This window comes from Sander vitreus, chromosome 17 (genome assembly GCF_031162955.1).
Source record: "Sander vitreus isolate 19-12246 chromosome 17, sanVit1, whole genome shotgun sequence".
Taxonomy (NCBI): Eukaryota; Metazoa; Chordata; class Actinopteri; order Perciformes; family Percidae; genus Sander; species Sander vitreus.
The window spans coordinates 12,535,153-12,552,751 of record NC_135871.1 but is presented as its reverse complement, the minus strand read 5'-3'; the positions used below and the strand labels follow the sequence as shown (position 1 = coordinate 12,552,751).

The 17,599-nt window shown below is 39.9% G+C and overlaps 1 protein-coding gene across 1 annotated transcript in view; it reads left to right on the top strand.

Annotated features, from left to right (window-relative positions):
* Positions 1-17,599, top strand: part of micu1 (mitochondrial calcium uptake 1) — a 36,031-nt gene that overhangs the window by 693 nt on the left and 17,739 nt on the right. Inside the window, exons 2-5 of the mRNA XM_078272510.1 lie at positions 4,295-4,459; positions 5,716-5,908; positions 7,427-7,589; positions 10,156-10,199. Of these exons, the coding sequence (XP_078128636.1) occupies positions 4,296-4,459; positions 5,716-5,908; positions 7,427-7,589; positions 10,156-10,199 (564 nt within the window). The 5' untranslated portion in view covers position 4,295. The remainder of the gene's footprint in view (positions 1-4,294; positions 4,460-5,715; positions 5,909-7,426; positions 7,590-10,155; positions 10,200-17,599) is intronic.

Genomic DNA, 17,599 nt, shown 5'->3' with positions numbered 1-17,599 from the left:
TGTGTCCTGGGTGCTAATCTGAGTAACGTTAGATCTTTGTTAATGTTAAATGGTTAGCTTGTTATGTAGCTAGGTGACAATTGTGAGAAAAAACGTATGACGATTCTCGGACATGCTAGTGTTTTGCTAACTTGTGCTGAAAGTAAACTTTTGCTAACTTTACTTGGGAACGTCATTAACCTTGCAGGAGGACCCTTCTCTGTACCCCAGTTTTTGGGAACAGACCCAACCAAGTTGCCAGTTCTGTACAAGCTAGTGCACAATGATCATGTTGGAATACCAATTTGTGCCACCTTTGCTAATGTACCATTGTTCAATCACCTGCAGTACACTTAACAGTTATGTTTGCACTTGATATTCCAGTTGGGCAGTGAGAAATGGCTAACTAACTTGTGAGTCATCACACTCAAAATGTCCCAACCTTTGAGTATTATTGCCCGTGTCATTCTAATGAATCTTCCAGCAATCCCAATCAGTGGCTAAATTATCGTTGCTCAACATTTTTTAAAGTACTTTTGTCAACTTAAATTAATTAGTCAACTCGTAAGAAAGTTGTCATTTGTCATGAACAAGTCACAGACCTGGCTAAAGATCTATACAATCTGAAAGTTTCCATATTAGAAGGTTAGGAGGTAGAAATGCATTCTTCCTCTGTGCTTCTGGTAGGCCTACTCCTGACCACAATCCCCTCTCACTGTTTATATTTACTGCTCAGAGGCAGAAAACATCCCCAAGCAACAGAGGAACCGCAAAGTTTACTATTGTTTGAGTGGAATGCATCCCTAGTTTCATCTGAGGGCATATAACATCATTGTTAGTGCCCCAGGCTGTTGAGTTGACACTGCCCACTCCCTTTGTTTTTATAGGACACGCTCATCCAAGTACCGAGTAGTGTTTACACAACATAAATACTTATGTTTCCCTTGTGAGCATCTCAACATGTCATTGCCAGGTGGCGGAGAATGTTGATGACCAAGAGCGATATTGATTTACCAGGTCCCAGGTCAGTTTGAGGTCCCAGTGTACCTTGTCTGGATTTAAAGGGCTGAATGTTATTCTGGATTGTGCTGTGGCACTGGCTGAACTGACTGGTTTTAAAATAAGGAACATGAATGTATTATAACACTTGGCTCACTGTGAAAGGATGCAATCAAGACATCCATATGCTGAACATGCTGCCATGTTTTACCAGGTTCAACAGGTAGGCAGGTTTAACAAGATGTAAAATATAGTCCTTGGCTGGGATTTGAGTTAATGTTTTGTAGTGCTCAATTTTCTATTCAATTCAAGGGGCTTTATTGGCATGAAAGCCAAAGCAATAACAATGTTGCCAAAGCTTCAGACAAAACACAATTAACAGTTATATGTACATTAACTTTAACATTAGGATTGGTTTATATAATTTCATAAAAACAAATGTTATTAAGCAATGTGAAACAAAAAGTATATTCTAATAAAAATGTAAAGACCTGTAAAATTTAACATTAGATATAAATACAGATATTTAAAACGTGTGTGGTGATCTGGACACTATATAATTTATATTCATAACGACTAAAAACCTAAGACATTAAGATCGCGAAAGTTGCCCTGAAAGCTATAAGTAATTATTAGGGCTGTCGATCGATTAAAAAATGTAATCTAATTAATTACATACGCCTGTGATTAATTAATCGCATACATAATTAACGGTGCCTGAACCGATACTTTTTAAGAAAGTAAGAAAAGAAAAAGAAAAAGGGTACTAAACAACAGTCGGTGACATTAAAGAACGGCTTGTTTATTGCTAAGGCCATATGGTCAAAATTAAATGATTTAATAATAATGTATAACAATAACTAATTTCAGTAGTAAATTGCTGTTGAACCATCACAAAAGAAAAGGACATTTACAATAACTTCAAATGCACCACGAGGTTGTAGTTTACCAGTTTCATTGAACGCACCGTCTGTGTTGTTTCTCCGACGGCAGCTGCAGATTGTTACATCCCGGTGTTGAATCCTCTACAGTAAATCACAGTCAAACCTTACACCGTTTAGCGTTAGCTGTCAGCATTTTAACCGTGTTTAATCCAGCTACTAGCTAGCGGTAGGCTAACGTTAGCTGCTGTCGAGTATAGTGTTAACTAGCGTCACGTGCAGCGGTGTTTGTGTTGCCTGTACCGTCTGTTTCAGAGCATCAGAGAGAACCACAGACATATCAGTGGCACCAGATTTCGGTAGCCAGGGTTGGCAGGAAGAAGATTTTTACAAGTAAATGTTCCAATTAATGATCCAGGCAGAACATTCTCGTCTCCTTCATTTTACAGTCCAATGGTGGCTAGAATGGCTCCGGGTCAAACGTCAATATGGAATGGATTAATCTGCGTTATTTTTTTTAACGCGTTATTTGTTCTCAGATTAATTAATCGAAATTAACGCGTTATTTTGACAGCCCTAGTAATTATATAAATCGTTGGATTATGTTCTAAATTTGGCAAACTGTTATACTTATAATGTTCTACCTTTCCTTATGGATGTAGAACAAATGCAATAAATAGTTGAAGCAAGTGACTTGATGATAACTGGATGCTGTTTTTAGGGGCATCGGGCATGTCACTCAGAAGCAGCCTGAGAAAGTTTAATTTAATTAACAAAATGATGTCAATCAGTGTCCCTTAACGCCACCATTTAATAGTTTTTCTTTCCATTGCCCAACTGTTACAAAATTAAATGTGATGTACTGTTCTTCTTGCTAAAACCTCAGTGGATGGTCAAGAGCTCCAACACCCTTACATATTTGCCTCGTTATTGTTTTCTTTTTGTTGTTGTAATAGCATAACGTTGTCCCATTGTCTCCAGCAAAGGTACCATATTTTAAATACAAGGTCCTCTTCAGTATTCTGTGAAGATGGATAGTACCGATAAGGGAATTGTAGCTGTAGTTTGGCTCACGGCTTTTTATTCAAGATAGCTTTCACAATCCCAGTGTCGCCATCCTGACCAAAAAGTTCTGACAGGCTGATGACAAGAAACCATTGAGCATTGGTGTGTCTCATCTGTAAAAAGGAAAACTATTTTCTGTACAAGCTCCAAGTCCCCCGACTGGGGATTTCACAGATCATGGGTAACTCTCACTTTGAAAATGACTTCATTTCAGCTCAGTTAATATATTTCAAAGACCCAGGAAAACATTAATTATACTAGCCTAAATGGGCGGTCCTCGGCTGGCAGCTTGAAGTCACACAGACCAAGAAAAACAATTTTTATATCTCTGCCTCTTGTATATTTAGGCTTGTCTGTCCGGCATATGTGTGTACGTATTTGTGGCGGAGATGAAAAAACTCTTTCCAGTTGAACATAAAACCTTTTTTAAGCCGATCTGATATGGGAGAAATTCTCTCATGTCGTCAGCATTTAAAAAAAATGATTCAGAAATGATCATCAATGATCCCCATGGAGATGATGTGCATGCATGCTTGCTGTTCACCTCAGTCCCAATTGTCATGGCCTGCCGAACATTCCACTTAGCATATTCCAATTTTTTTTCTGATTTTTCTACTGAATCCGTGACAATCGGTGTCTGAATTGTTAATAGTATATCGACAGGTGGCAGCTTCGGGGCCTCAGTGGGATGAACTCCTCTCTGTCCCATCCTTTGTGCACACACGGGAGCTACAGATGCACACCAGTAGCCCCTTGCTTAATTGTTAATCATCTTTCCATGACACAGATGAATGAAGCAACAGTCTGGTTGAAAATGAAGTTCTGGAGCTTAGCTTCACTGGTGGCAATTACCTTTTATCCTTGCTTTCTGTTGTTTATTAATCAGGGTGTATGAGGATTCCAGGACATTTATGCATTAACTGTTGAAGGTACAGTTTTGCCTGCAGTGCAGTATGAAGACAAATTCCATGAGTGCACTGCTATTGTTCTAAGCTTTGCCTCTCGAGATGAGTGTTAATTAGTTTTTTGGTTCTCTAAATCCTTACCTAAGACTTCCATGGCTTATGACTTGAGAAGGAATGTGATTGGCACAGCGGTAGCTCTGTGCGTGGCGCGCTTCTCTGTGACGTTCAGATGATATTTACGTTATGTAGTTTGAAACGGTTTTATCCTTCTCATTTTTCAGTATTTACAATAACAGAAGCAGATCTATGACATCTACTACCTTTTTTTCTGTCATCACATGCTGGACAAAATGCTCTAAAACTAAATTGTAGAACATCCTCTAATTCTTGTACATTACAGTCCTGTGTTGGTCCTGTTAAGAGTGCCAGCTGTTTCACTGCGCCTTTATTCTTTTCTCTCTTCAGGATGTTAAGCTTGCGGGCGCTGTCTGCAGTTTCGGTGGGGCTAGTGCAGTTGTCCCGGCGCTACCACAGTGGGGCAGTGCGAGGGTCTGGCCAGAGGAGGCTGATGCTGGCAGCCCTGGCTGGGGTTACTGGTGTCTCTGCTAGTGCTGGGCTGCTCTGGAAAAGGTAAGTCTGGGCCCTGTAAAACACCTTTGTGCTTTTATGGAGTACTAAGTAAATAATAATGGCCTTCAAAAATGCTTTATTTTTTCCCTCAAGTGGCAATTTGAGGCAAACTGTTTTGCAAACAAAGAAACACACAAATAATTAATTTATACACATTAAAATAACCAAAGACTGCAAAATATGTTAGTGTAAAGATTTTGTCTTTGATTGTCACTGGCTTTTCAAATTATCAGACAAGCTTATTAAGCATCCACAAATACGGTGTTACATTTAGTCTTTGATTGCCACTGGCTTTTACCATCCCCAAATACAGTGTTGCTTGCAACAATGTTATATGACTGTGTTTTCTGGTTTCTTTTGAGTGGCATTTGTCTTGGTTTTACTACCACATCAAAGATATTCCCATTGAATGGCACACCACACTTCGGAGTGCATCGTCTTGTTTCTTTCTCGAGTCAATTGGTTCTCTTCATACCATGACTTGCAAGCTTCTCTATCTGGCGTGGTCCCCCATTAAATGAACTTTCCTGATCTACATTGAGTAAACTAGGATTTGCTTGCAGGGCAGTATTTGACCACAGTTATTGGCTTTTGAGCGCATGCCAAATTTGACTCCCCAACATTACACAACTGTTGGAGAAACCACCCCATGAAGTTGCTTACTACATTTCTGTTGCACATGCCAAGCCACCACCCCAAGAGTGTCATAACATTTCTATGGCTAATCATTACTAAGGAGGCTGGTGTTTAGTTAATGCAAATTGGTGGAGAAGGTGTTGACGTGAGAGCTCTATGGGAACAGAATGACTGTGCTGCAGGAGGCAAAGTGATGGATGGTACCTCAGGGCATTTGAGACTGATGGGACGAGACTGTTCCAGGCCTTCACCCCAGGCTTCATTCTCCTTGTGTCTCGTTAAACTGAATTATTCAGCCTACCCCAGACACACCCAGCTATTTATTATCATTATTCCAATTTTTTGTTTATTTAGAAAAATGGTCAAGTGGGAGTTTGCCTTGGTAAACCTCTCTGCAAGCAAAACACAGTGCAGCACATACTCTCTCTTCTTCCCTCTCTCTGGTTTAACTGTTAAGCATCAACGCTACAGTACATACTTAGCTGCAAAACATAGTCAGCTACACACTTCCCCGATTCTACTTGGTACCAGAGCAAAACGCAGAGAGAGATTCCTTCTATAAATGACATAGAAATGTCTCTCAGATGATGTTTCTAATCTGTTTTTTTGTTGAAAACTAGAGCATATGCAGAGGCAGGGCCTTCCGTCCGACACTCTGAGCAGCCAGGCGGAGAGGGGGTGGATTTCGTGAGGGATGCAGATTCTGAGGCCGGGTCAGAGAAATCGGTGGAGGCCAGCAGTGGAGACGAAGAAGCAAATGAAGGTGGGGAGGAAAAAAAAAAGAAGCCACGCTCTGGATTCCGTGACCGCAAGGTAATCAATAAATAATAAACATTCAGCCGTTCAGTAAGTCCGGTATTTAATTCACATCTAGAATGGTGTTTTGAAAGCCCTCCCAATCAATGTCCAATATGGAAACGCCATTATATTTTTGACAGAATATTTTACGGAGACACACAAAGGTAATCAGCATGCATTGCTGCTGTCATAAACAACAGAAATGCACCACCCATAAAATTCATTGCTGTTAATTAGGCAGCCGATGACAAATCCAGACAAGCAGAAGAAGAATAAAGGGTCTTTGTTACGATGCCAAATAAAGTTTGTAGTTCTGCATATTATTGTTGGAGAACCAGGGAGAAGGAAAGAGGAAGACCTTTGAATGTTCACTGTAAGATGGAATTTTCACACTGTTTTTAAAATTCAGTGCTTTCACCTTCTTACATTTAAAGTGATTTGCCACACTTGTCCTAGATGCTGCTCAACAATCTTTGAAAACTTGAGGAACAAATGAATAAATTACTGGTTTGACTTGAATTTCACCCCCGTGGTTGTATATGTGCAATTTTTGTAATGGAAAGAGAGGGCATAAATGGCTGAAAGCTCAGAAGTTTGGACTTGAGTCTCCATCAGTGTGGGTGATGCTGAGATCAGTAGCCTGTAAATCTGAGGAGATGAGATCCAGAGAGAGATGACAGCATATACCAGGCTTTCCATCAGTCAGGCTCTCTGGCATTTCCACGCGGCAGTCCTAAAAGCTCTCATCCATACGCTGATGGTTGCCTCTTCCGGGGGACACGCTCCTGGTGATTTCCCTATAGACCAATAAGTTCAGCTAAAGAGGGGGAACCAACACAGAAGCACGCAATCGCAGCTTGCAGACTCAAGAAGATAACCTAGTTTCTGTGCTTCTTTCTGTTATCAAAATCGGAGTGAATAACGTATTTGACTTTTTCCACCGGGAGTTTGTGTAGTGTACACAATCATTGAGTGTCACATGAAATAATGGTCTGTGTGGATTAGTGTGGCTGAGCACAGCTCCCAAACAGACGCACCTCTGTCAATTTACCAGTTATGCTGCATCTGTTTGAAACTTTCTGCTGCACAGCGAATGGCAGTGTCAAGGCAAACATCGATGGGGTTAATGTGTGTAACACTTCAGTATGTTAGTGATGCTATGCTGGTAACCTTATGTGCGGTTGTCACAGCTTTGTGTGGCTGTGATAGCCTCTGCAGTCTCCTTTTTTATGTTAACCTGTCAGTCTGACTGATGCTGAAAACATTATTTCCTGTTTTGATTATGTGATAGTTGAGACTAATATAATGTACTTCCCCATCAGCACTGTCAACTTGTTTTGCTGCTACCACCTGCTTCTTTATTTTGGTCCCTCCTTCACCCTCTCCGCAGTCTCTTAGCTCTACTTCAGATCATTTACCTTGATACACACAGGAATAATCCTTCGTCTTTGATTTGGCTGATGTTTAGGTATGTTAAGAGTGGTGCTTGTACGTAATGTGTGAAATAATTGTGTGTTCCTGTCTGGTTGGCAGGTGATGGAGTATGAGAACAGGATAAGAGCCTACTCAACTCCAGACAAGATTTTTCGCTACTTTGCCACACTGAAGGTCATCGGCGAGCATGGAGATGCTGAGGTTTACATGACGCCCCAGGACTTCATACGCTCCATCACACCTAATGAGAAGCAGCCTGAGAGTGAGTCTCCTCTTTCTCCTTCCACCGCCTGTGCTTAGTCTTCATCAGTGACTTCTTTACACCTACTGGCATGCTCCTGTTTTCTGTGATTTTTCTTTATTCCTGGAGTCTGTAGTTCTGTAGACTCAAGTAATTGTTAGGACTGATTCTGCCTCTCATCCAAGATTTTGAACCCAAATATATTCTGGCAACCTTGCTGATACAGGGACACTTGGCACACGCTTGGCAGTTCCGGACTTATGACAGTTCCTGGTATAACGATTCCACTGACTGTGTTCACAAGCATGAAGGGAGGCGGGAATGGGTGTGCGATCACGCTGAGTTGAGGGACACGCAACACAGCAGTTGGTGTTTCAATTAACAGGTTCAAGCCAGAGCAGATCTCAGGCGTCACACATGGAGCCAGTGCGAGATATTTGATCTTCAGCCATGGGAGGGTTGGGAAGGCAGGGATCTTAACTTGGCATAGACATGTGTCGGCTCCACTCCCGTCTTTTTATCTGTCATTATCCGGTTATTCAACACTAAAATTAATTTAGATTTGCGTATAGTATATTAGCCTCCATCACAGACTTGCGGGTGAATGTACAGTTTATGATGACTATTGCATCCTGTGCTTCATCCACAGTAAAGAGGCAAGCCTGCAGTTAGCGCTTAATAAGGACTTAGCTGGACCTGTCACGTCTGCGCTGCCTCTCCTGCTCACCTCATCACTTCCATCTGTTAACCATGCTCAAGACTTGGCCTAGCTTGACCCCCTTTGGCCTTTCATTTATAGACCCAGCATCTCTCCTTCCCACTTTATGACTCCCCAGCTCCTCCTTTCTTTATCCTGCTTTTAGCCTTTCCAAACTGGCATTTAAGTAATTATGAGCCGAGCTCTGTTGAATAAGAGAAGGCTCAGCAAAGCAGATAAACAAGCCAAGAGAAGCTGCTGTTTACTTCATAGGCAGCCATTTCAGTCTCTTTTCAAAGCCCCCAACCCACGTGAGGTTAACCAACAGACTTTTTCATTATAATAGTCTCACTTGCTGATTAGTCTGCTTTTGTTGTGTTAATGCTCTGCAGATTTTCTGGCTCATAGATGATGAATAACCCATGGACCTGATAAAAATGTGAATTGTCTGTTTGGACATGGTCTGGAAATGTATAAATACATAGATGGATAGAACAATTGAACTGCGTCCCAGTTCAAAGGCTGTAGCCTTCGAAGGACAAGGTACACATAGCATCTCCAAATCCGGCAGTCCAGTCTGACAGAGACCAATACTTCATGTTATCAAATTTATTGCCTTGAACTGTGAATTATATGACTAGGATATTCCCTATGCCCTTGATAGAATCGATTTTGATATAGTAATGCATGCTGGATAGACCAATTTGTCCTTTCAGAATTGAGCAAAACATGGCTGCCTTTTTCAGGTGCATTTGAAACAGCCATTGAAATGGTACAGACCTTGCCTTCCCAGTATTTGATCTAGAAATTTGTGCTCAAGCTCAGCGATCCAGCCCCTGAATTGGGAATCTTGTTTGTTGTGGTTACTCACCTGAAGGAAAAAGGATTACTGACTCAGCAGAAGAAGATGGTGGCTATTTTAAGGTTTTCTATAATGCCAATGAAGCCAAATTCAGATTAATGAGATTATACTCTAATAATCGCCCTCAAAGTTAATCTGATTTGAACTGTTTCTGCAGGTCAGTGTGCTAGTAGACGTCTGGAGCCTGTGCGACTCTTTGAACATTATATATTTTTTATATATATATATATATATATATATATATATATATATATATATATATATATATATATATATATATATATATATATATATATGAATACTGCATGCTTCATTTGGCAGATTATAACTGTTGCCTCACACAAGAGTTTAAAAAAAATAATTACCCCAACAAGGTTTATTAGTTTGATTTACATTACAGTTTGGACGTAGGATTGTCTTTTTCACCCAAAATTCATAATTTATGTTTGAAGTATATTTGATAAAGTCTAGTAGAAAGTGGGAAAAATCACATTTCATGTCATTCTCGCTGGGAGCAGAATTATATTCAGCCACAGAATGAATTGAGGCAACGAAAGAAATAACAGTAAGACTGACGGGACAAAAGACCAGTGCACAGTGAAGACTCCTTTTCAACTGATCAATATGTGTGCATTGAAGTCATTATTCATTGTGTTAGCAATGAACCAAACGCCCAATACTCATTTTAAACAACCATGTACACCAATGTTCATGTTAACACTGTTGATCTCGGTATGCTGGTTGAGAACTTTCTAACTGATGATCAGAAGAGTCAAAGCTGAATGCTGATTGTTTATTTAAGAATTTGCAAAATGGAAATGGATTGTTAATGACTATTATTAATCTTGAGCACATGTCAGTGATTATGATAGGTTCAGTAATGACACCAAGTAAATACATGTGCGTTGCTTCATGCTAGGCATAAATCTTGATGCCCCTGTTGTGTAACTAGTGTGCCTCACATCTCATTTGTTATATTTGTCTCCTAATCTGTGTCTGTTTATTTTCTCTCTCTGTCTCTTTTTCAGACCTAGGCCTGGATCAGTTTGTTGTGAAGCGATATGATGGAAAGGTAAGAAGTGGGCGTCTGGGTGGTAAAGAGGATAGGGGGTCGACTTAGCAATCATGGAGGTCAGCAGGGGGAGTTTTTATAATTATGTTTTAGAAATGTTTTGTTTCTGGTTTATAAATTCAGTTTAAAGTAACTGTTGTTGGATTATATAAATATACTGTAAACCCAATGGGAATTGCATTCCCCCAGAAAGCTGCGCTAATAACATATTAGAGCTTATTTCTTTTCCCAGTCCAGAGGGATTTATTCTCCAGAATGGTCATTGTCAATAAAGAATCAATTCATCTAAAATAAAAACACAATTTTCTCATTTACCCATGGTGGTATCTGGCCATGAAGATAGTTTCAGTTTTATGTGCCGAAGTTTTAAGATGTCTGCGTCCGAAACTTCTGCCACTACCCCAATACAAGGGAGGTTACTAGAAATAAGTTTGTGCACTGAAAAATGTAATTTGTAAGCAGCAATATTGCAGTTATTATTCACTCTTCCACAGTTTTTTATAGAACTTTTTTCAGTTAAAAGTAGTCCAAAGTCAAAGCTCAACATTCAGTAAAATTATAAGTCAATATGTTTTTTTTCTTATTAACTTATCTCTTGAGTATTGTCAGAAATCTGTCCCTTTTAACTCTTAAATATTGATCTGAATTTCATACAAAATATTTTAAGCAAAGTACACCTGCACTTGATAATTATGCCATATATATATATATATATATATATAATCTGTTAATGCCTTTGATTTTAAATATGCATACACAAAGACGGAATTATAAGTGAGGTTTTAAAACATAGGGTCTTAATTCAGTGCAGTAGTGAGGGAACAGTTAACAAAATAATAGATAAAAGTCAAAGATAATATCTCTGAAAGGAAAAAATATGTAAATCCATGTAAACTGATTTATAAGTGGGCATTACGTCTACTTTATGTAGACGTAATGCCCTGTTTTAATGTATTTTAAATGTCTGTTATTGAATCCCAGTCCTTATAAATGTCATATATAATATCTGTAAAATAATAATCTATGAATTATGTCTATGAAATGCAAAGTAAATCAAAGAACTGCCACATTCATTTATCTTTCAGGCTGAAATGACATTTAAGAAATGGATAAAGAGAACTTGGAATGATGTATAAATTATGGGGATAACTCAATGTCACAGAAATGAACAAATACTCACCAGGGGGAGAGGGTTACAGCATCGTAAAAGATGACACATGGAAAGAGATAGTGGAGCAAATAGAAAACACCATTATGTTTTGTCAGCAAAGAGCAGAAATGAATACAGAAAATCCCAATCATACTGTTAGAAACACAGCTATGAAAATGTTAGCTGACATTTCTGCATTTCTGTTGACATTGTGCGCACACGCTGGTGTCACACTAAGATACGTCCATTGCAGGTACATGTTTTATAGGAGGAAAAAATGTGAATGACGCAGAACATCCAGAGTGCATGTTGAAAATTTTAAAAGTTAAAGGATGTTGTTTTTCACAGACCATACCCTGTAAACTGTTTTTCTTTTTCATGTCTTTGCTTTATCTGCTTCTCTGTCTTTGCTGTCTGCTCCTCAACCATCAACTCATATTATTTTCCAATCACAGTAAATGAGACTAGAGCAGATAATCAAAATATCTTGCTTTCCAAATATTGTTTGAACTCTGAAGGTTTAAATATATTGTTTTCAACCTATGTGGGGATGCTGTAACTATCTGCCTTCAATCTCAAAGCATTCGGTTTGTTAAACCTAGTTTACAGAAGCCTGGCTCTTTAACAGAGCAGCTCCACACTTAATCATTAAGAGGGACATGTACAAAGTGGGTCTGTCCAGTCTAATGACCTATTTAAAGACAATAACAGCAGGTGAACTTTGGATGGGTTAGCTCCCCCTTAGCCCCCAGACTGACTTTAAAATGAGCTAGTCTCTGTGCTCTAAATGCTAACATTGCTCTGTTCACAGTCAGGAAAATGGAGGCCATCAATTTAAATATTATATATTATATATATTATAAACATTATTTTCATTACTGCTTTCCTAGATATTGATTTGTGACTATTACTGCCCTCTCACTGAGCCCAAGGTGCATCTCTCATACCCAGTAGCCAACCATTTCTACACATAAAGTATTAGCTAATCATCAGTGTGATTATTGTAGTTTCTAACCTCCATTAGGAAATCCATCAGCCATTAGGCTGCTGTGATAATGAGTGAAGTCTGTCCCTCATCGCCATATTGTAGTCCGATGAACCACACCAAGTCAGTGAGGCTAAAGACAGACCTTTTTGTCACAACTTCCCTCTTTTACTACCACTCGGTAGTGATTTTACTAAGCCTTATGTTTATTGAAAGCCCCCAGAACTTGGACTCAGCTATATTTCAAAAGCATAACTAAAGAGCTTGGGCTATATACATTAATCAAAAGTAAATGTGAAATTCTGTGGCGGCCTAAAATCAAAATGGAACACTCATCATTTATGGCCCTTGTCTGCTTATGTAAATGTAGTCCCTATCGCAAGGCCTCTTGTTTCGTCTATTTGCCAGGCAAATCTCTTGACACATGGTTTACTCTGATACTGTATTTAGCTTTTTCTGTCCCCTGAGATTTTCCTGCCATGGTCAGAGCGACCCGATGGCTCCCCTTCCTCCCTGGCTCTGCCCAACCCCTTTTCGCCCAGAGACGCTTTCCTTCAACTCATTGGCTTAATGGACACCCCTAGCTAGTTTAGAGGAGGAATAAACCATTACGGTTTCCTCCCATGAAATCTAGTTCACATGAAACTTAAGACTGGGTAGAGTTAGACCTACAGTAGATGAAATGGCCACGGCAAGTAGTGGTGCAATATCTGTAGTGTGTAAATCCTCAAGTTAATGGAGGGTGTCGTATAGTACAAGGGGAGCGTTTCAGCTCGGGGTTGGGTTTTTAAACTGCAATGAAGACTAGTGGCGATGGCAGAGAGGAGTACAGTATTGGGTGAGAGTAACATGAGAGCTCTCTTAAAAGACCTCTGTTTAGAAATAGCCCAGCCAACTGAGAGATTTGTCACATGCATACAGTTAAGTGGAAGAGTGTTTAAGAGTGTACGTGTTATAAACATCTAACTCCTCCCTATCCCCGCCCCCTCCTGCTGACACTAATTTGTTCCATGTTCAGTCTGTAATGTTCACATACAGACATACCCAATAGGTTTGTTTAACAACTGTTGTCATATTGACCCACCCTGTTTGTTTTTTATTTTCCTGGCCATGGAAACTTATTTTAGAAGTCTTTAAATGACATTGTGTTTGCTCAACCAATTGTTTTATTACACCTTTCTCCCTCTCTGTGTTTTCGTCTCTTACCCCGGTCATGTGGGCCTGCTTTTACTGCTGCTGCAATTCTATGTTGATGAGACCTAACGTTGCCATTGTTAACTGTTGATTATTCCTTCATGCTTTTATCAGCCATCCTCTCTCATTCACGTAACGAGTAATCCCTCAATTTTCTCTCTCTTCCCTTCCTCGTGAATAACCATCATCCTCAACTCCCCTTCTCCCAAAACCCCTACTTTTCTCTGTCTCCTCCCCCAATCATTCCATCTACTGATTCCCCATTCTCCGCCCACAAACTCCTTGTCCCTCCTCCTCCTCCTCTCCTCTTCTGTCTCACTCCCTCCTCATCTCCTTCCCGTTCTGCCCCTCCCTCTCTGCAGGACTTCTGGCAGGTATGGGTGTGTGCCGAGCAGCATGTGTGCACCTGAATGAAAAATTTCACTTTGTAGTCTCTACCTACTCCCTCCTTCTCATTTATACTATTTCCTCTTCTTCTGTCTCTGAAATGTTTTTTTTTTAATATATTTTTATCTTTCTATTTCTAACTTCTCTATAGTAATATGGAGGGCATAGCTATTCAGTGTTGTTAGTCCAGGGGAACAGCTAAGTATTTTTTTTCTGTATTTAGTAGGAGTGGGAATCACCAGAGGCCACATGATACGATATTATCACGATACTTATGTCATGATACGATATTGAGATTTAATACATATTGCAATATTCTGCAATATATTGCAATTGATTACCTTTTTTCCAACTTCAAATTATGTTCCCAAAGGAAAACTTTTTTTATTTATCTAAAAACATTTAAAAAAAGAAACTCAACTGCACCATCAAGTGGACTGAAAAAGTAATGAATTTTATTATTCTAGTACCAAAAAGTAAAATTTTCATCTGGAATTTATATAATAAAAGATTGATACTTGGCGTCTGTGTATTGATACAGTATTGCCACAGAAAATATTGCGAAACTGTGCTGTATCGATTCCCCCCCCTGCCCCCCAACACCTAGTATTTTCCACATCTCAGCTGCAGCAAATGTGAAACCAAGGTCACGGCCTCAAGTTAGGTTTACAGCCACCGTGGATAGGACAGCAGCCAAACTGTGCATTAAAGTATATCATTTCTAACAAGAAATCAGTAGACTGGTAATTAAATGTTGAATTTACAGTATCTCACATTTTAGTAAATACTTCATTATATCTTTTAATGGGACAACACTGAAGAAATTACACTTTGCTACAATGTAAAGTATTAAGTGTACAGCTTGTATAACAGTGTAAATGTGCTGTCCCCTCAAAATAACTCAACACACAGCCATTAATGTCTAAACCGCTGGCATCAAAAGTGAGTACACCCCTATGTTAAATTCCCATAGAGGCAGGCAGATTTTTTATTTTTAAAGGCCAGTTATTTCATGGATCCAGGATACTATGCATCCTGATAAAGTTCCTTTGGCCTTTTGGAATTAAAATAGCCCCACATCATCACATCCCCTTCACCATACCTAGAGATTGGCATGGTTTTATGTCAGTTAGCCTAATAGCTGGTTTGATTTGCATTGAGATGATTTTATGGAAAGTACCCCATGCCAATCTCTAGGTATGGTTGTAATGGTATATGGTAAGGTTATACAAGCTGTACACTTAATACTTTACATTGTAGCAAAGTGTAATTTCTTCAGTGTTGTCCCATTAAAAGATATATAATGAAATCTTTACTAAAATGTGAGGGGTGTACTCACTTTTGTGAGATACTGTATATCTATCTTTTCTCTCACTGGGTATACTGTAGGTGTTGAGCACAGCCTGATAGGGGGAGTCAAACAGTACGAGGATGGATAATAAGGCAGATTATATCGAGGTCCGATTGGCTGGTAGACCGTTTAACCACAGTGTAAAAGTACATTAAACTGCAGATGACCTAACATTACTTGTTGATAACCAGGGCGTTAGCTCTGTAGTATTGTCAACCATTTTTAAACAACATTTAAAGAAGGTTGAGTTTGAGAAAGAGCTTGTCTTATTGCCTGTGTTAAGTGACCGTGGTATAACAAGCACAATAATACACTTTTAGATGTCCTTGTTTGGAAAATAACTGCCTTATCTGTTAATTTTAATATACCAGAACACTTAAAACTTAAATCGCTTATATCACTAACATAAATGTTTCTGACTGTTTTTGAGCATTTACTTACTCCTAGTTTCCAGTGATGCTCCAAAATGTTTCACCAGAGTGCTTTGGAGAAACCTTTTGTGATTCAAATGCTTCTGATATACACATTTATGTTGACCTATAAGCTTTATCTACTAAATGATTTGGCCTTTAAGCAGGTCTGAATGTCTCTGTCAGGAATACCTGAAGATAAGCCAAGCGCAGCAAAGGGCAGGTTACAACCTGTGCACCTTTTTATAATGACGGGGAGTGTCAGAAACTAAAGTAGACATGCACCCTATTGTGTGCGCACTTGGTATGCAAACTAATAACTTTGTATCGTTATTGGACGTTGGAGACCTGCCCTTTGTATAGCTTGTTGGAGCAGCTGCGTGCCATGCCTTCCCTGCTGAGTTATTGAAAGGGAAGACTTTATACTTTGCCTCTACAGGGATTATTAAAAGCTGCAGCACTGCTACATAATTTACACACTAGTCAGTGTCCCAAAGTAAAGTTCACATACATTTATTGTCTAATTTGAAGAGAAACGTCAAGTCTTTATAAAACTGAGATGCAAAGAGCAGCTACAATTAGTAATTTATAAGAAACTTTTATTGGTCAATGCCAAATCATAGCACTGCTGTTCCCCTGCACTCCCTCTGTCTTGCTTTATAAACGCACCTTTTCTCCTTCATCCCTTCTAAGAAATATCAGCTCTAGCTTTCTACATGCTTTGGCACTCTAGCCTTTTTTCCCAGCATGCACTGCTCTATTGCCTGTGTCTCACAGAGAAAGTAGCTGGTGGTGGCGCCCCCTCTCTGCGCATGGTGGCCTCACAGGGTGGGTTTTGGACCCAGGAAATGGCTCTGTTAGCTAACGTCGAGGCTGTATTGATGTGCTTGATAGCCTTCACAAATCCATCCTCTGGATTGTCTGGATGTCAGTGCTGCATGATTTATGTAGAGCATGGTTTAGAGTCACTGAAGGCAGGACTTCTGTACATTTAAAATGTATCCAAACAGTTCCTACATGCTGTGGCCCTCTAAAGCCACAGTGTCTGCTGTGTGACCAGCTACGCCTGAGCATACACCTGTCACTCAGAGGGAGTGTGGAAGGGGGCTGCTCTAATGGAAACGAGCCTGTTGTCACACCAACTGTTGTCATGTTCACTCTTTGATTTCACAGGAAGCTCCCAGGGGCCGTTGTTTGGACTGTCACCGCTCTTTCTTTTCACACTGTCTTCAATTCTCACATGCTTTTTTTGCCCTCTTTGTCAATGTTCATCTCTATAAAAACTAACACACACAAACACAGTTGCACACACTTAATTCTTTTCTCTCTTAATCCACAGTACTAGAGGTTGGGTTGTCTGTACACCTGGTCAGCTAATTCGGTTCCTCCTCTCCCCTTGTGAGACTGCTGCCATTCCTCGGTGACTGTGATGTTTATTTTGCGTACCACATCAGAGTCCATTATTCTGATTGCGCTCCCAGAATAATTGAGTTATTAACAGTACACCTGCTCTGCAGTTACCCCTGGGACTAGAGGTGGAAAGCTAATACATCAGTGTTCTCTCCACCCACACATCCGCCCGCCCACCTACAGACTGTGGTGTGTTGGTTGCAAGGTGTCATCACATACAAGGAGAAAATGTTTACTCTTGACCACTCTGATGGTCAAGGATTTGTGAGAAAGCGGTATAGAATCATGTAGTGTGTGTTTTTTGGGGCTTGGATCTAGACAGTGCCCTGGTTATGTGTTGCAGCACAGAGCAAGTGCACTTACACACTGTGAGAGCTTTCAGCCACATTTCAGAAATGTCAGGCGCAGACCTCGGTTGACTTTACCTTCAAGCTGGTTATTCCGCATTACTCTGAAACTCCCGTCGTTTCATTGTACCTGTCAAAGTGACAGTAACCCCAGAGCTACCCAATC